The 20,638-nt window shown below is 36.4% G+C and overlaps 1 protein-coding gene across 4 annotated transcripts in view; it reads left to right on the top strand.

Moving 5' to 3' along the window:
- The window catches only part of fred (friend of echinoid), a 401,947-nt gene that overhangs the window by 339,247 nt on the left and 42,062 nt on the right, over nt 1-20,638 (top strand). For all 4 annotated transcript variants that reach the window (XR_015271654.1, XM_086832363.1, XM_086832362.1 and 1 more), the window contains one exon: nt 1,150-1,369. Coding sequence is in view for 2 of the 4 variants with exons in the window: in XM_086832362.1 (XP_086688488.1) it covers nt 1,150-1,369 (220 nt within the window). In the remaining 2 variants the exon portion in view is untranslated. The remainder of the gene's footprint in view (nt 1-1,149; nt 1,370-20,638) is intronic.

The following is a 20,638-nucleotide window of genomic DNA, read 5'->3' as shown; positions in this document are numbered from 1 at the left end:
TCCACCAGCAATTATGAGCAAATACTTCAAGAGCTAATGAAAAAGTATGGAAAAATTCCCATAGTAAAATTAAATTTAATGGCACACTAAAATGAGTACCAGGAAAGCAGTTCACAATATATATTTTAGTATATATTTCAATTCAATTATTTCCGCTTAATTTGGTTTCCAGCAAGTTTTTCTATAATTTCAGAAAACGATTAAATAAAAAGCCAGCGAATAAAAAAGTTTAATGGCGCGGAAAGAAATTTGAATATTTTTTTTTTCTTACTTATAACAATTGGCTTGTAAAAAAGTGCATTTTGATAAAGTTATTTAAAAACTACACTTTCATTTTAATTCTCTAAATTATTATCAACAAACTTATTATTACAGACATATTTATAAATGCTTTATCACCTACAAACTCCTTGTTTCAATTATAAAACCCTTGTAAAAATCGTTTTATAACAAAAACTAAATACTGTGTAAAATTCTTGGCCTCTTTTTTTTGTTTTTGGCTAAATAATCCCCCAATTTGTGTGGGAATTCATTTCGGGAACACAAACCAATTGGGATGCTGTTGTTCCACTCCCGTTTGCCATTGTGTTATGGTTGGCATGCCATGTGAATTATTCATTTTTGTGGTATAGATTTACAATTTCCACGAGCTTCTACAGTACCTCCTCCTTCTTTTTTTTTTTATTTTTATTTCTCTATTCCATTTGTGTTCTTTTTTTTTTAGTTGCATTGTTGATCCTTTATTTTTGGTGCATATACTGTACATTCTTGCTTTGCTATTGATTTTCGTTTTCACTCTGCTGCGTTAATAATAGTGGGAAAAATAAATCAAATCAGTTTAGCAACGAACGGATATGATATATCAATGTTGTTTTATGAATTTGTATTGGATTTCGGACGGGTTCGCTCTTAATTAAATGTGCGCGGCTAGAATTTGCACAACGTAATTGAATTGCCGTTTTGCCAGTTTGCACGGAAATAAAAATGTGCGTTCAAGGCTGGCCACTGAGCTAAAATTAAATGCAATTAATAATCTATCGAATGGAATTTAAATATTAAATAAATTTAGACACATATCTTCTCCTGTATTCTAATTATTCTCTTAAATTTCTTCCCATGTATTCATCACCTTTTTCTCTGTTTTTCCAGGACACCTTTGGCCTTCGATTGTCCTGATCTCCTTGCTGTCCTTCGCCTCCGGTGACGATTCACTGGACACCCGTGAGGGCGTCGATCTGGTGCTCAAATGCCGCTTCACCGAGCATTACGACTCGACCGACTTCACCTTCTACTGGGCGAGATGGACCTGCTGCCCCACATTGTTCGAGAACGTGGCCATTGGCGATGTGCAGCTTAACTCGAATTATCGGTGAGTGTGTCCAGGACCCGCATATATATATATCCTTGCATTTCAGGCGGTCGAGATTGGTCGAGATTGGCCTGTGTCCTGTGCAATCGACTGATAAATCACAGGCGGCCTCATAAATTCAACGCCATCGCTGATGGCTGTCAATGAGGGGGAAAGGGATATACTGATGTCAAGGGTTAAAGGACATTTATTTAATTGCCGGCGAGGAGCGAAACGCGTAAGGGATTGTTTTCCCCCATGACGATAAAAGATGAAAGATGCGCCAAGTCTCGTGCGTTCAGCTGTTAAATTTATTAAAATTGCCAGCGACAGGCATCGTCGCAACGTCATCGATGCCATTGTACATCATTAAATGTTCATCTGGCTGGCGATAATTCATTATCCTTCCCTCCGCCAATATCCCTCGTTTGTTGGTGCAAACAAGTTGATGGCTTCCCCTCTGCTCGCGCGTATCCTTTTCGTCCTTTTTTTTCTGGAGAGCCATCAGGCGCAGCTGTTAGCCCCATGATTCTAGGCTTCAAAAACAAAATTATTGTTTATGAAAGGGAAACAGAAGTCGGGGACTAGGGATAAAACTTGTCCAACTTGGCTAATCAAGAAATGGGAAATGGATAAATAATTATAGAAGCTCTGTGAATATTTATATCTTTCATTTAAAGATGAGAGGAAAATATTTGGTAATTTATAGGAAATTTGTATTAAATTAAATATAATAAGGAAATTATTAAAGCTATACTTTCATAGTAAAAAAGATCCGTTATTATTCTTTTGTTTAACATTTCTTTAACGTTTTTGTATACCTTCTTATTTTTGCTCACTATTTCTCCCACTTTATCCCATTGTCTTGAAGTATTGGCAACACATTGCGTATACGCAACTTCAATTCAAACGCATTGGTTATGGGATTTTCCTTTTTAAAAATGGGAAAATCAGAAAAGGCAAATGAGTGAGAGTGGAAAAATCGCGTGGGCGGCGGAGAACTTTTCAAATTGTTTGAATAAAACGCATTGAATACTGCTGCATATATTTATTTATTAATCATAATAATCATTTTCCACAACATTTTGAGCGTGAATAAACAACAACAGGAGTAGCAGCAGGAGAAAAGCAAAAGAACAACAAAAAAATAATAATAAAGAGTAAAAGTATGGATAGGCTGAGAGGGAAATATTCAATGCGGCGTATGCTGCAAATCGCTTGGAAAATTTTCAACAGGCCATTCAAAAATCCTCGCCAGACAAAAGAGCCCATCGCAAGGTTAAGGGGGGCGGGTAGAGGATGTGGGGGGCGTGGCAGACGACAGGCATAATAAATAAATGATCCAACAGATACATGTACTGCATATTCTTGCTAAGTAGCCACCACCGCCGCCGCACAACAAATGCAAAAATGCCAAAAACGTGTTCGAAGCAAAGCGAAAAACAGCGCGGAGCCAGAGCCAAAAATAAAATAAGAATTATTATTACACAATTTTGCTAATCGCGCGTTAAACAATTTGCTTGATTTATGAGGCCCCAGGATCCAGACTAATGGTCCAAAACGGATCAGAGCAACGGAAGGAAACTGAGATAATATGTATATATATTTAAAATGTGAAGATTTGTTACAGGGAAATGATGGATTTTTAATTTTTGGATGGAAATAAATATTTGGGAAACGTAGAATAATTATATTTTGATTGCTTATTTATTGATGTTGATATTAATTCTCATTTTCTGGTGACTTTCTCTTTTTTAAAGAATTTCAAAGTCATTTATTTAGAGAACACTTTAATATATCACAAACATTCTTAAACCTTCTTTTTATAACCTCAGCAATTTATTGAACAACTTTACCCATTATTTTTAAAGAATATCTTTCAGTTCCCCAAATAAATCATCAGTTCTATGAATTTATTCCTTCATCTCTTCCTTAAATCCTTCAAAACACTTTTACAATCAACACAAAACAATCCCAAAACATATTCCAACAACCTTCTTCTTTCAATAAAAACTATTAAACAAATCTTTTTAAAGCAAATCTCCTTCAGTTAGTGAAATCTTCATCCATAGAAAAACAAACCACTAAACTAACCATTAGGCAGTTTCCTCACTTCTCAAAGCAAAAGAACAAATTTTCCCGGTTTTCTCCAAGTCAAGTTCTAGTAGTTAAAAGGCCATCAGATTGCTGGGCTTTCCTTTGTTTCCATTTTTATTTTTGTGAACAGCCATACATTAAGTCATTGACAGGAGGCGGTGTACAAAAGGCAATTGTGATCCTTAAAAGGCGTGACCGTCGGGGAACAAAAATCTTTTCAATTTTTTATGCTCACAGCTTGCACTCTGAATGAATGGATGAAAAACAAAAAATAAAAGAAAAACATAGTGGGAAAAAGAGAAGGGTTTGCGCCTGTTTTGCATTGACATCGAAACAAAAGGCTAATTGGGATGTTAGACAAAAGGCGATGCAACTCTGGCTCACATTTTGCCGGTTGCCTGATTTTTTTCCCCCAAGGACTACTCTCGCCTTTATGGAAAACAGGCTGAAGGCTGAAAAAATACAGGAAAAATGCCTGTTAACCAGAAGTTTTCCAAATAACAGAAGCAGAAGCAGCCGTGGCAGCAGAAAAAGATAAATTGTTTTTTAAATGAATTCAATAAAGCGTGCCATAACAAAATACGAAATACTCGAAACACAAAAGGGAAAGCAGCGACTTTTGTGGAAGATTTGGAACATAAAACGCCTATACAGTTGGCATGGCTTATTTGCATTTCAATTTGCATAAGTGGAGGGATCCCTCTTTTCCCTATAGGGGGATATATCCCCATATATCCACGATAGATGTCGCGACGACCGTAGGCATCCGCATCGGTTTGGAAACAACACACGTGTTGCCATTTCCCAGGCTTCTTTCCCCACAAAAGTCAGCATTTGATCTGCGTATTTTGATGTATGTCTGCCGGCAAGGTAAAGGTTAAACGTTGACCCGCATAAAAAGGGAAAACATGGAATTGGGGGGAGAGGAGGAGGGTGGAAAAACTGGTAACAGGATGACTAAGGTCCATCCATTGATAACACAACACACACAAGGCAAGGTTTGCATAAATAGCAGAAATTATTGCCGCACATCCATCACCCGAAAGAGGCGAAATGTGTCAGCTGAGGAGCTCAAGTTCCCCCTAAAATATATATAGTATAGTATTTTATATATATTTTGCAAAAAAACAAATAAGAACAGGAAGAGTGTCCTGTAGGGTGTGGGTTTTACTCGTATATGAGACACTCCTTCGGATTTGGGTAATGGTTAACATAAAAGTTATTCAAATAATAAGATATTTTAAACAATAACTAAACTTACTTTAGAAGACTGAAATATTTTTGATAGCTTCTTGATATTTAGAAAATTATTCAAAGCTAAAATATGTCTCCAGAAAACATCAAGGAGAGGTTTAAATCATTTACAAATGGGTTAGATTTGTTATTGATAATGAAATAGATTCACTTTTACTAGAACCTTTGGAATTTTAAGTAAATATATCCGTTCTTAATGACATAATTCAAAATAAATAAAGGTTTATATTGAGCTTCTCTAAAATTATGTTAAGTAAAACTTATAATAACTTAATAAAAAACGTTTAATCATAACTAGCATAAGTTAATTCAATCAGTAATTAACTAAGATAAATGGATGCGATTTTAACAAGTACTAGTTTAACTCTTTCTTCATTTAATTTCTACCAAAACATCCATTAAAATGATTAACCAATGATTAAAATTTAAATATAAAACCAAATTCTAAATCCACAACTTTCCTATTAAATATAAATTTCGATACATTTTGCATTTAATATCAATACCACAGAATATATATAAAATGGATAAACCATTTTAGCTCTTTCTCCTTTGGCAAATCCCTTTCTCTGGTTTGGTCCCCTTGGGAGTATCAAAAAATGTTGCTACCACAACAAAGAGGCAGCTAAGCGCCAGTCGGAGAGCCGCCTTTGAGGCTTTGTTGCAAATCAAAATTAAAAATCGATAGACAGCATGAGTTTCATATTAAATTTCTTTTTAACACAATTGAAAAATGCCTCCCACTGATGATGTTCCCGGATGCTTCCGCTTTTTTCTTTTTTCATGCCTTACATTTAAGGCTTTTTTTTCTGTATGTGTTTTGCTATCTGTTCAGTGAAAAGCGAAAAATTTTCCTTCATTTTTGATTGTTTTGCACGCTCTGGTAGCGAAATGTTTGCCGCACTTAAACAACAAGAGGAGGGAAAAACACAGCGCAAAATTTTCAATATCATTCGGCAAACAAGTGGCAGGCGGCGGTCAGGGAACACTCGAGGTTGTTAAGGTCATCAAAATGACAATTTTTGGGGTTTGCTAGGGGGAACCACAAAGCAAAAAAAAATATATATGATAAGAGCTACATAACATCGGGCCACTGGTCAGAGTCAGAGGAAAAACGAAACAATTCCCGGACTCAATACCAATATAGCAATAGGAATCCCCAATACGAGTCATCCATCAATCGTTGGCTCCTGCGTGATCATTGATGGAGTAGGGCAATTTCAAAATTTGATTGATTCCCAGAACTTATTGAAAATTAGCTGGTCAAGTGAGTAAGCGAAAAAGGTTTGGGGTTTGAAAATGAGATGAGTATTCAATAATCGGTGATTTTAAATCACTAGAAAAGTGTCTAGAAGTAGGCAGTGATTTATTTTACTTGAGGAATTTTAGATAGAGTCCTGTTTTGGAAAAATTTTAATGTTATATTTATTAAATCACTTGAAAAGTGTCTAAAAGTAGGCAGTGATTTATTTTACTTGTGGAATTTTAGATAGAGTCCTGTTTTGGGGTGATTTTTATGTTGTACTTATTAATTGATACAATTTATCAACTCACAAAAAGTACAACTTTATATATAAATCACATGTATATATTCCTTTTAAGCCCCTCCCCTTTTTCAGTAGCACTTTAAAGCCACCACCAATAAAAACCCTCTACAAAACGACCATAAATCAATCACAAACAATCAACAATTAATCTGGCAACCAAAAAGCGCTTCCCAAGCCATCAAGTGCTGTCCCAAATTTCACCCAAAAATTCAGCCACTATTTCCCGATTTCGATATATATCACAAGCCCCTTTTCAACAATCGCATTTAATGATTTCCACTTCGCGCATTAAATGACTTTACGACCTAGGACACGGATTTTGCAGATTTGCCAAATGCAATGCACAAACCCCAAAAGAGGCTTAGAGCCATGCCATGTGGCACAAACACACACTCTCCCCTGTCCCCCTGTTCCCCTATCCCCCTGTCAAGTGCGGTTCTTGCCCCTTCCGCGGAATACATTTGCACAATCGCAACTGCTGTTGTTTTGTTGTTTCGGTGCTCGTGGCGTTGCGTAAATTAATTTCAGTCGCTAAGCGTAATTTAAAGTTAGCTTAAGCCGGTAGTAGACACATACATAACCACACAGAAGGGTCATGCACGGGGAGAAATTTAAGGGGGAGAGGTATATATATAATAAAAATATTAAATAATTATGATAGAAATAGAAATCAAGCAATTAAGAGTAGAACTTGTAACTGATAAAACTTAATTACAAGTATTGGTAATTACCATTCAACACACAGTTCCTTCTGCCTAATTAGCTCACAAAATCAAGTTGTAGCCTCAATTATTCTACTCTCTTGTTTGATGTTTGTGTTTTTTTATTTATTGTGCAAAAGTTTTCCCTGTGTGTACACACACTTTCCCAGCATAAACAACAAGTCGGGGGAAAATGGCAACAAACGTTCTCAAACTCGCCGCCGCTTCATGCAAATACGCACAAGCGGTAGAGTGGTTGTCCAAGGGAAAGGTCACGGAAGAAAGCCAAGGAAAACACGGGGAAAACAGGAGGAAAACATGGGGAAACCTGAGGGGAAACAGTGAGGAAAACAGGAGGGGAAAACAGTGAGGAAAAAACAGCGAGAGAAAACCTGGGTGGAAAAGCGAGAGGTCGGAACAGAAGGTGTCCCGACCACTCGCCGGTCATGTGAAGTTCATAAAGCTTCGGTGGCTCTCCCCCCCCCCCCCCCAGACCGTAAACCGAAAGCCAAGGGGCCGCCGCCGGAAGTTGTCCGCCGTACGAAGTGCGACTTGTCAACGTGTACTTCCGGCCGCCATTCTTCGCCGCAATAACCGCAGCAACGCCGAGGGTTGGAGTGCGGAGTGCGGAGTACGGAGTACGGTCTGGCTGTGGAAATGTTGGCCAGGAAGAAACGCAGGAGCCATGGCCATAACACACACACACAGGAAGCAGTGGCCCAGCCGCCTCCGATCCTCTTCCTTTGTCTCTTTCCTTCTCTTTTTGGCCACGGTCGCCAAACTTTATGAATAATTCAGTTTAAATATTGTTTTATTTTTTGTATAATTATTGTTGTTGTCATTTGCTAGCTTACACTTGGCTGGGTCGTTGAGCTTAAAGAGTCTCCAAGTGCGACTTATTTAATTTGAATACTTAGAAATTATGGAATTTATCTTTCGAAATAAGAGCAGAGTTTTGAAACAAAATAATGAGACTTTAATTTAAATGATTTGCGAAGGTTTGCATGGATTTGTTAAGGTAATTAAGTGATTAAGTTTAAAATAAATAAATATTGAAATAATTGAAATAACCATATATTTTAAAATAATTATATGAAAAGCAAAAATAGATCTGGTAGAAAATTGATTTAATTTATAATAAATATAAAATAATTTATCCCAAAATGATAGAAAACATTTCATATAAATAATTGAAAGTTTCCATTTTATCATTGTTGAACCACACGGCGTATGTGTTATATGATAAATATTTAGGATTATTATAAAGTTAGTTTTTTATTATGTTTGAACTACACGGCGTATACGTTATATGAAAAGTTAATTTTAATACAACATGAAGTAAGGGGAAATATAGTTTTCTTTATACTTGACCCATGGGGCGTATGCGTAATATTTAGAAAATATATATAAAACCTTTCGCAAGCCTCAAATAGCATTTGTACCTTATGAAATCACCTCTTTATGGACAAACTTGATATTCCTAAACCCATTCCTAATTACTCCTGCTTCAAATAACTCAGTTATATTGAAAATAATTGCATTTCAACAATAAACTCAAAGTTAATGCAATTTCCAACTGCATTATTAATATTGTTGACACTTTTCCCGCACTTTCTTGCAACTAACTAAGCATTTCTCTAGAATTTGTGGCACAAAACACCCCTCAACATTACGTATACGCCGCGTAGTGCGTTTGAGTGATGATAACTGAGGTGGAATGAGAATGTCGCACGAACCGGCAAAGTTGATGTTGCTAAATTTGTTGTTTATTATTTACTGGCTGTTATTGTTGCAAAAGTCGACGACAATGTCGCTGGAGGCGTCACCAGACAACGTTGGAATTCCCGCTGATGTTGCTCCTGAAGCTTCTGTTGTTTCGGCGATGTTTCGACGTAAGTGATTTGGAAACACCTGCTTAACATGTTCCCAGGTAGACAACGACTCCGACGACGACGACACCTCTTCTCTTGGCATCCTTCCCTACCAGGAGCTCCTGCTCCAGTTTCCCCCCCTTTTGTGTCGACATTTATTAAGCTTGTTGTTGCCACCGCTGCTGTTTTGTGGCTGCCATAATACAGTTTAGATGGCGCAGGACTACCCCGAGGGGAAGCCATTAACACTGGCACTGCCATGTCTTGTCTCCATCTTCATCGTCCTTGCCAGCTTCCTCCTTGGCTTCCCTGGGCTTCCTTCGCGGACGCTTCTCAAACCCATAAACTTTGTCAACTAACATAAATTTTATGTAATAATTTTTCTAATCAGAAAATGAATATGCAACGCCGCGTTGTGGGGGTGTTTTTCCTCTTTCTAAACCTTTTTTTTACAGGTTTGTTATGAGGATTGAAAAATGGTATTATAAAAATTTGTAAATAGTTGTATGTTAAAATAGTTTTTATTCTCATCACTTTATATAAGAAACAAAAAGAATATATTTCTTAATAAGCTCATTCATTAATCTCCTATAAAATCGTATTTCTAATGAAGAAGTATTACCAAATATATGCTCATAAGTCCCTCAGAATAAAGTTCTTTAAGAGAGTACCCTTAAAATCTCTTTTAAAAATCCCCAATAATTTCCTACTAAAATTTACGAGTTTAACAGCGCAAAACTGACTACCTTGTATCTCAATTTTTAAGAGCTCATCTAAAGCAATCTTAACATTTTTAAATACATTTTTAAATGCCGCAAAATGGCGTTCGTGATGTCGTTGCTGCCACTGCTGCTGTTTGTCATTCGCCGTTAAAATCAATTTACGACAAAATAAACACACGCACTGTCCTGGAATTCCTCCCCGCTCCCCTCCCAGGACCAAAAACACCCGGGCAAAGGAGCGAGGAGTGAGCCCCGAAGCCCCGAAACCCCAGCAATTCACCCCTCGATCCCATCTGTTCAGTGTTTGCATTGCTTCGTTGTTTGTTTGTTTCCTGCTGGCGCTGTCACAAGCACCGGCATCCAGCATCCAGGACCTACGCCAGGATCCAATGTATCTCTCTGTATCCTGGATCCAGGACTGAAATGAGGAATCAGTGGCAACGTCTGTCGCTGTCACCTTTAATGTAGAAATATTTTTTACTCATGCCCGGCGCCATTGACAGACAATGAAGAGGGTTTATTTTTTTATGTTCAAGAAGCAAAAGCTTATCGAAAATTGGCTTAAGGATGTGTATGCTCCTGCCAATTTAATGGGCACTGACCGCTAAAAGGGGGGAGGCTGGGAGGGGGTTTTCCGGCATTTTAATGTCCACAGCAACTTTAAGAGCATAGTTTATGGCCAAAACTTTATGAGGGGTGAAGCTCATTAAGTGCGAATATCGGGCATTAACATCTATATATATATATATAGAGAGTTGCAGGCAGAAAGGGATGCCGCCGGACGCTCATTAAAATCTGGAGCTTGGCAAGGATTTCTTGCTATCAAAGGACAGCAAGTTACAAATTACACAAGTTGCAGGGGAAAATATAAGTTAAATTGTGGCGAATTTCAGTGAGTCAGAAAGTGAAGGAGTAGGAAAAGTATTTAAAATGGAAAGATAAAATGATTTAAGATAAAGATATTTATAAATACTTTCCCAAAGCATAAAGTTAAACCACAAAAAACCTAAATCAAATCAATTAAAATTTCCCGTGCCAGAACCATCAATAATAAATGCAGCTTTCTTTTGCGATTACACCAATTTGAGCACTTCTCTGGCGGCGAATAAAAATTAAAATTTAATGAAAATGTAACCAGACAGCTTCAGATTCAGTTCCTGCTCCTGCTCCTGCTCGTCCTTGTTCGTTATTCCTTATTTCCCCCTCAACTTTCACAGACAGCTTAAGTCGTAACATAATTTTCGGTGGAATATTTGAGCTTTTCGCTGGCGCAGTAATTAAAAATTCAATGCGCAAAAATCAACAGGAGAAACTGAACTGAAATCTGTTAACTGTTATCCCGGTAACCTGTTACCAATCGCTGGATTCCTTGATGATGAGCAGGTGTTCCAGAAAAAGCTGAGAAGTTTTTCCACGCTCTACCCATCTCTCCTCTCTCTCTCCTCCCTTACGAAAACTGTCGGAAAATAACAATGAATGCGGTGAGGGGTACGGCTTAGCCTGAAGGATGGTGCCATGATGGAAAACAGGGGGGAGAAAAGGCGGCTTTTACGGCAGCAGCAGCAGCAGCAGCTGTTGCCCAGCAACCTCTCTCCCCAAGGAACCAAGACATTATTGCTCCCGCGAGGCCACAAGCAAAAAAAAAAAGAAAGAAAATACATAGTTTCGTGACGCCCACCAAAAACTCCTCCAACTCCAAGGGGGAGGGGACAGGACGTAGGTCGCCGTGGGTTAAGGGCTTCCCCTGGATGACAACGCTTGTCGATGATGACTATGGCGATGATGATTAGAACGAACGGCCTCCAAGGATTCCGCACGCAGTTGGGTCCTGTGGCCATTGCCTTAATTACGTGGAGATAAGAAACGCAAATATAAATATAGGAACGCCTCATAGTGTGCCACAGGTACAGGATAAATTAATTAAAAGGGAAAATATGGCAGAGCAGAGCTGGGAAATAGGTCTAGGAAAGATTTTTGGGGTTTATTTTTCTAGCATTTGACCTATAAAAATATATATTCCCTTAGAGATTTCATATAGTAGCTAAAATAATTATTATAAACTCATCTAAAGTTGAGCTCTGGGAAAGATCTAAGTTTTTTTAAAGACAGATAAATTTTTAAAACATTTCAGGGCATATTTTTAAATCAAATGATATGTTTTAAGCATACTTATTATCCCAAGGAAATATATATTCCCTTAGAGATTTCATATATTAACTCTAATAATTAATATAAACTCATCTAAAGTTGAGCTCTGGGAGAGATTCTATGTCTTTTCTAAGGCAGAAAGAATTTTGAGAACATTTAAGGGCAAACTTTCAAATCAAATATTATGTTTTAGGCATTCTTGTAGTATGGTATTATTATCCCAAGAAAATATATAAGTTAAGAATGATTTTTCCGTACCTAGAAAGTACATAAATTAATTAAATAATACAAATATCAATGCTATCAAAAAATATTTCAAAAATATTCAACTTACCGAGAAAACTGAGCTGAAAAATATTTTAAAATAATATTAAAAACTCAATTAATGTGACAAAACTATAAATAAATATATAACTTCAAAGAAATATCTTTAAAAAATATGTTAATTAAGCTTTCAAAGTCTCAAAAATAAAAACTAAACATTTTAGAAGCTTACTTTAAACCTATCTCCACTTTTAAGGACTTTCCCTCATCAGCGCCCTTCACTGTAAATGAGGGGGAAGAACACGAGCCAAGTGAAGGGGGTGGTGTCCATTGGGGGGCGCTGAGGTGGCAGTGAATAAGGACTTGGGGTGGCACAACTCAAAGTGGCAGTTGGCCTTGCCAAGCGGACGCAACAGCTGCGCTCACTAAACGCTCCGGCATAAACATAAAAAGTCTATGAAACTGTCATAAAGCAGGCAATAGAAGAGAACGACCGGCATGGGGGTCTCACTCTCTCTTTCTTCCAGCAAATGGAGGGAAAATGCCACGCCCCTTCCCTACAAGAAAATGCCGCCTCCCGGGTGGCCTTGTCAGTGGCTAAAACTCATTTGTAAGGCGTTGCTCATAAAAAGCAGGAGGCGATGCCGAAAAAAGAAGAAATCGGTCTAAAGAAATTAGACAATGGGCCTGAATTCACGGCGAGAAAATATCGCGGGGAGAATAAAATCTATATACATTTTGGAGGTTTTTCTGTACTTTCAAAGATTACTTTATATTTTAATAAAAATAATATGAAAATAGAAATGGAAAGTAATAATTAATAAGATGAATCAATATTAAGATTTTATCTAAATTATAAATTATTTATTGAGTTTGATGAATCTATATTTAATGATATTAGATAAGATGGAAAAAAATATTGATTTTGTGTTATCTAAGTATATTTATTAATTATAATTATTGTATTAATTTATATAGACTTCATTTGATACCAAAACATTTGAATTTTTAAATCACAAAAAACTGTTGTATTAAAGACAAATAGAAAAAGCTTTAGCTTTACGTTGTTTCCTTTCAACTTCAGCCAGAAATTAAAAAGGACATGCCTTAAGCCTCTTTGAATAGTTTAGTTTATGACCAATAAGAAGGAAAGCCAACTTTGAGTGGCCGAAGTGTGTATACTCTTTAAGTTACCTATATGATCAAAGGTTCTAATGTAAAATTAATCAGAACTAAGGCAAAAAAGCATTAATTTAAATGCGGAAAGCTCTCCTAAGCTACTTTTTATTAGGTTAACAAAACTGCATACTCAATACAAAAATGTAAAAAATTCCATTTTTTGTCACTTTCTAAAAATTTTTCAAAAATTTGAAAAAAATAAATTTTTGCCGGACATAGCTAGATCAATTCGGCTGTTGATGCTAATCCAGAAAATATATGATTTATAGGGTCGGAAATGAGTCCTTAACAGCGTTTTAAGCTTCTGATTTAAATTTTAATATATTATAATTATAATATATATAAAAATAGTTAAAACTAGACAAAATAATTCTTTGAATTAAAGAAGTTTTATTTTTTTGAGACTTCTTTCTATTTCCCAAGAATTTTCTCTGCGTTATTCCCGTTTTGTTGGCCATTAACCATCTGCTGTAGACGAACTTCTTTAACTGTCATCTAGGGCTGCGCCTAAAAGTGAGCTTTAAAATTTGCTCAAACAAAAAGGAAATGAAGGAGAGTTTCATGGGAAGGAGTTTGTGTGTGTGTGTGTGTGAGAGAGTGTGTTTCAAAGTATTTTTCTGGTCTGGCAAAGTCAAAAATTATCTAACAACATGGTGGTAGAGTCATAGAGGGGTAGGGAGGAATTGACTTAGGAAAGCTTAGCCATTTCATTTTTGGCCCTGTTGTGCGAGTGTAAGTACGGGTGTGTGGTGTGTGTGTGTGTGTGTGTCGGGGGTGTGTGTTAGGAAAAGATTATGCGCTTATAATGGGTCCGCAAGTTTTTGGACCCCGGCAAATCTCTACGAAATTGGCTTTTGAGCGCACATAAAATGCGAGAAGCGGGACGTCGGCTGTTCAGTGCTTTTGTTGTGTTGTGTATATTACACTGTGGAGCAAAATAGCAGAACCCGGGCCCAAAGATAGGCGGATTGTTCAAACAACACACACATATACAAACCCAACAAATGTAAACAAAAGGCCCATAAATTAAAGCAGAAACGAAGCGAGATACACTCTGAATATGGAGGCAAATATCATATGTAGTGTGTGAGAGGGAGAGGAAGCAACACACACTCCCGCTTGTGTCGTAAAACGCAGCATAATGAAACATTATAGAAATCATAAAAATCAACATCATATTTATGCATATAAAGCGGGCAACAAAACATCGGACTGTCAGACAGACAAAAGCCAAAAACTGCTGCAGCAAAAAGCAAAATATGCAAAAATAAAATGTAAGCCAAAGGGGAAAGGAAAGGAAAAGAAGGAAGAAAAGTATAGAGAGAGGGGAAGAGATGGGAAAAGCGCATAAAACAAGGGAACATGGTCGAGACACGAAGGATTTTCAAAACGAAATCCTTGTCGACTTGGAAATGCTCTTCTTTTGTATCTTTCTTTAAGTGTAGAGTAAATTGTAATTAACAAAAATGTAAATTGACCTTGGAAAGCCATGAATTGTATGCTTAAAAATTCATTAAGTTTAATTCAGGAAATATTTCAAATCACCATTTTAAACTTAATATTAAAATAAAAAGGAAACTAACTGAAGTTGAAGTTTCCTTATGAAATAACTAAGCCTAATTATACGAATCGATTTTTATATAGATTTCTATATTACAATTTTTTTCGATAAATCAAAGTTTAAAAAACTCATAACTAAGCCAAAAATGCTTTAATTTCAATTCGGAAAGCTACCTTATGCTAGTTTTTATAAAGGTAATAATTCTTCATACTCATTTTAAAATTTAAAATAATTAAAATGTTTATCATTTTTTCTTGACAATTTACCGATTAATCCCTTAAACAATTTTGAAAAAAATTAAAAGTTTTTGTTTTATTTCTAAGATAGCTAGATCGATTCGGCTGTTGATGCTGATCAAGAATATATATGATTTATGGGGTCGAAAATGTAGTTGGTTGGAGTATATTAATTGTTATTTAATTTTAAATAAATACTTTAATAAATTTTAATTTATTCATTAATAAATATGGGTTAGAGAATATATTTATTAGGATTTTTATCATTCTTTTTACTAAAAACATACTTTTTATTTGTATCCTCATGACATTTTCTTGGTAAAAACCCAGAGGCACACTGAAACAATTTATTACTGTATCAATTTTAAATATTTATCAATTATTTCTCTAGTATTATTACAAATCCCTTCCTATCACCGCTATACCCCTTCAATATAATGTTCAAAGAAAATTATGCAAAGTAATGCAGTGTCCCAACGTACGCACAAAAGATCTGTTTGAGCAGCTTGTTCCTCCCACACTCTCCTCAGGGTCGTAAATAAGCCGGCGCGGAAGAATATTAACAGGAGTTCAAGGCTAGGGAAATTGGGAAAACTGGGGGGGGGGAGTTAAGGGAACCTGCCCCCACGAGAGACTCATAAATTTTCCACTGCAATTTTCTCCTAGGCCTGGTCGCACAAATTATAAGCAAAGACAACAACTGATTTCCAGGCAAGAGGTTTTTCTTTGGAAAAGCTTAGGAAAGTCATATGTGTGTGTCCCCCTTACTGACCATAACCTCTGTCATATTAACATTTATTTTTCACACTCATTTTGACTGAGGCGACAACGCAGCAGATATTTTACTGCCAAAGCTGCTGGTGTTCTTATGACTCTGCTCCTGATGCCAAACAAATAAAAACTGACGGTACAGAAAAGTAAAAAAGGAGAGAAAAATATAGGAAATATAATAAGAGAGTTTGCTGATATATGTAGAAAGAAAAATAATATGGGGAAATCTAATCGTGAATAAAATATATCCTTAACTTAAAGCAATCTTATCGGGACTTAAATTTTTTATCATTTTCTTGAACTGAAGAATTAAATTTCTTGACATCTGCTTTTCATTTTATTATTTTTAAATAAATTTAACTCTTAATCAGATCCTTAAATAAATTCTACGCCTTCCAAAATTATTTATTATATGTTATTTCATATGTTTTAATTATATTTCTAAGTTTATAAATACAAAAATAAGAGTTTAATTCATTAATTTTTCGCTAACTGCTCCAGAATCACTTTCCTGATAGCTCTTTTAGAAAAAACTGAATCACTTCTTCTTTATTTTGGCCAAAAGTCAGCTCCTCTTATACAGTTGACTTTTGGCCATAAAAAAAAGGATAAAAGCATATATCTCAAAAAATGCCAAACGAAAGCAAGCCGCAAGCACAGCTGCAGTTTCGGATTCAGTTGCCTTTCGGGCACCACAAGAGGAGCCCCCCTCTGAAATAAAAAAAAAAACAAAAAAATAGTACACTACCCCCGTTACCCCTCGGGCGGAATGCACCGCCCAATTTTCCCTGACTTTTCCCCCCGCATTTTCCCCCTATGCAGCTGTCAGTGGTTTTGAGTTTTGCTTAAAGCCCCGGCCACGCCCTCAGAAAACCAAGTTATGATTTATGCACATTGCCCTGTGAAATCTATTGAGAAATCAGTGACAGTGGAGAAATATGAGTAGGAGCTGCTGGACAGCAGATGGCAGCTGCTTGTGGGGATTTCGGATTCACGATTCTGGACACGATGATGCATAGCCATGAACCCTTCTCTCTCCATCTGCTTGGCTTTGATATTGTCAATATCAAGAGTCATTGCGGCTTTTAAGCTAGTGTCCCACCCCCCCCGTTTCCACTCTCTGTTTTTCCTGCTTATGTGCCATGAATAAACATGGAAGCCACAAGAAAATTCAAACAAACAAACAAACAAACAAGCAAAGCGAATAAGCAGAGATTTTTGCCACACCATAAAAAAAAGAAAACCCGATTGGAATGGGGAGAACAAAACAAATGCAATCTCACTTAGCCACTCAACAGGATTATGATGGAGGCCCACCACGGAGTGCAATGGGAATATTTTTCCAACATCCTGAGACATCCATCCTCCACCTCCTTTGACACTCACAATACACAATTCAAACCACATTTGTCAAGTAATTGACTTTGATTCGCATTCCAGATGAGTCTGCATATGGAAAAATGTACAATTTCCCAGGGATTTTAATGTGGTTGATAGATTTTTGAAATTGGACAGGCTTTAATCGAAAGATAATGCTCAGATCGATGCCTAACCCTATTATTTCCTCATATTATTTATAATTCCTTTACCTTATTTTAAATATAAATAAAGTATTAGGGTTCAATATATATATTCCTTAGTTTATCATTGACTATTATTTCCTTATATTATTTATAATTTCTTTACCTTATTTAAAATATACATAAAGTATTAAGAAACCAATATATTCTTTAGTTTATCATTGACTTATGTCCAACAGAAAACCCCTACTACCTTAAAAGTTTAATGTTATTATTTCCCTCTTGAGCCTTTCGAAGGGCTTAAGGAACCCTTATCAACTTTGATCATATAGCACCCAACCAACTTTAATTTCAAGAAAATTGTCGGAGAAACGACAGACATATCAGCCATAAATTTGACCTTCGGTGGCAGACATTTTTTTCTTTTTTTTTTCGTTGCACGTTGCCCTTATCAACACCTGGTGACAATGACACTAAAACCTTTGCCAAGGATAATATGTGAGTGTGAGCCCTGCTGCTGCCAGATCACAGTGGCGACTACAGCAACTGTTAGTGGTACACGGAGAGAAAAAATAAGTCACTTTTTACTAGGGACTATGAAATCACAGAGCTGGGAAATAAGAAATTAAATGACATTTATTTAATGGGTACTCTTATATCATTTTTGATCAGATAGAACTAAAGTAGTATTAAGTTTGTGTAGTAAATGAGTCTTGTTTGGATATCTTTGAATTATTTTATATATTTATTAATGATATATAGAACTGTTTTAAGAGGAACTCATTAAATTCTTTATCACTTTCGTTCAATTTTCGTTCAATAATTCTTTTTAAAGATATATCTTTAATTTAAGAATTAAATCTTCAATTCTTTTTTGTTTTTCAACAACTATATCTTCTTAGAAAGGTTTTAGGTTTATTCTCTTATTTTCTGTATACTGTTTTAAGAGAAACTCATGAAATTATTTGAAACTTTCGTTCAATTTTCGTTCAATAGCACTTGTAAAGGATAAATTTTTAGTTTAAAAAGTAAATCTTTAATTCTGTTTTGTTTATCAGCAACTATATCTTCTTAAAGAGGTTTAAAATATATTCCCTTATTTTCTGTATACTGTTTCAAGAGGAACTCATCAAATTCTTTGAAACTTCGTTCAATAGTTCTTTTTAAGGATTAATTTTTAGTTTAAAAACTAAATCTTTAATTCTTTTCTGTTTTTCAGCTATAGTTCTTTTTAAAGAGGTTTGAAATGTATTCCCTTATTTTCTCTATACCTTAAGCATCACCCCTTTAAATACCTCTATTATTCACCCACTTTTCTCTCAGTGTTTACCTGTGTTTTTTTTTTGCAATCTTGTGACTGTATGCGTGCCTGCGTTCGCCTGACTGCCTTGACCTGTCATATCGCTGTCATTTGCACACATTTACCGTTAACGTTAAAGAGCGAACACACTCGCCCATACACGCACACTCCCTTAACACACACACACAGGCACACACATATACTAACACACACAAAGCAGGATACTCTGAGAGCAACGCAACATCAAATGTCATGGGAGGAGAGCGGATTGAGGGGGCTTCAACTGTAGCCAAGGCGACAACAAACATCACATAAGGTAAATAGTTTAGCTGGCAAGGCCACACTGGCCCCACCCCCTTGGGGGAGGGTTGTCACAGGATTGCATTGAATTTGAAAGGCACAAAGACGTAGTCCCCTCACTGAGCTCTCTAGGTCTAAGCACAGGAACAAAATTATATTTCTAGGAGACAACAATACAAAAATTTAATAAGAAAGTTGTTTAAAAGTTTAATCATTCCTTAGGAATATGATAGTTTATTAATTTCCTAAATAAATTTGGTAAAATTTAGGTTCCTAATAATTTTTTTAAGTGACCATTTTCCCATGTGTACCCATCAGGACGAGTTTCCAATCCGTGCTCTGTCGCCTGGACAGCAGATAAAGTCAACACAGATACACGGATATCAACAAACTCACACACATAGAGAGAGAGAGAGCTGCAGGGATAAAGCATCAAATTGGCCATAGGAGAAGGGGGTTTTTTGGTGGTTACTACTTCTAGATGGACATGACAACCACTGTCTCGTTAAAGGCGCCAAAGGAGCAGGGAAAGGGGGCAAGGATATACAGGCATTTATAGAAATTTTCCACAAGACCAGCGACAATATTGAAGCTAATAAAAAGGTTATTAAAGTCACTAACAACTATGAGATACTTATTACGAGCGAAGAGATACAATATTTCAACTGAAAAGTATAGAAAATATTTTTTTAGATTTTTTAAATGGTAAAATATTTAATTTTTGAGTATATTAAATAGTTTATTTATCAAAAACAGAGAGAAAAATATTATTTTAAAAAGAGAAACTCTAATCTTTCATTAAAAAGTATATCTACTTTTAAATAACCCAAATTTCCTGCTTAATCTCAAAGATATTCCTTAATTTTTAGTACAAATTTCCATTATACAGGGTAAGACAAGAACGCATATAATCTGCAAAGCCTCTAAGCTTGATGAATATAGATATATGTATGTGAGCACCCAGCACACCCATCTTCATCTCCTTCCCTGACATACAATCGCATTTAGCATGAATGTCGCCTTTGCATAACAAATGTTAGCAACATGTTTCAATAATGAGGACAACGTCCCACTGTACAGTAATCCCCTGCTGCCGCTGCCGCTGCCGCCGCCGGCCACTGATGAGCTGCCATGTTGCACGATTGAGACATGCGTTGCATGCCCCTGCGGGTACTCCTCCTCCATTTTGTGATGCTTGGACAGCGTTTCGAAGCTAAACCGGGCAGCCAAATTAATCGTTTCCACTGTGCGGTTAGACTGGACCCCCCCCAGAAAGGAGGGGCTTTCCCCATTTTCCCACGATGCCCCTTTCTCCAATGGAAATCAACCATCTAAGCCTTGTTTTTGGAAAGGGGCACGCGTCGAGTGTATGCGCCTCATTTGTTATGGCCATTTGCATAAATAAGTCACTGGCACTGCCAAATGGGACCAGTTTTCCAGGGTGTGAGAGAGGGGTGATTTTAAGGGGGGTTCTCGGCTGATTTTAAGAGGTGTTCTCGGGTGTTTTTTGGGGGGGTTTCAGGGTGACAAAGATTGTATGAATAACTTGATGAACGGTGTGCGAGAGGCTCGGGTGTGTGTTTAGTTGTTCGCTGATTTGTTGTCCTGTTTTCATTTATTTATTTACTTATCCCAGGGACTTGTTAAAAAGTTGACAAATATTTTTGGAAGTTAAAGTACTCTCAAGAGATTAAGTTTAAATACAAATACAAAGAGTGCGAAGCCACTAATATTATGAATATAGTTTATGAAAGAACTTTAAGTGAGTTGGAATGTTTAGAAGCAAAAGGAAAAGCTGCTTAAAATTTTCGAAATTCTT

This window comes from Drosophila serrata, unplaced genomic scaffold (assembly GCF_035046125.1).
Source record: "Drosophila serrata isolate PLE 108 unplaced genomic scaffold, ASM3504612v1 contig_249, whole genome shotgun sequence".
In the NCBI taxonomy this organism is placed as follows: domain Eukaryota; kingdom Metazoa; phylum Arthropoda; class Insecta; order Diptera; family Drosophilidae; genus Drosophila; species Drosophila serrata.
This window is presented reverse-complemented; position numbering and strand designations above follow the sequence as displayed.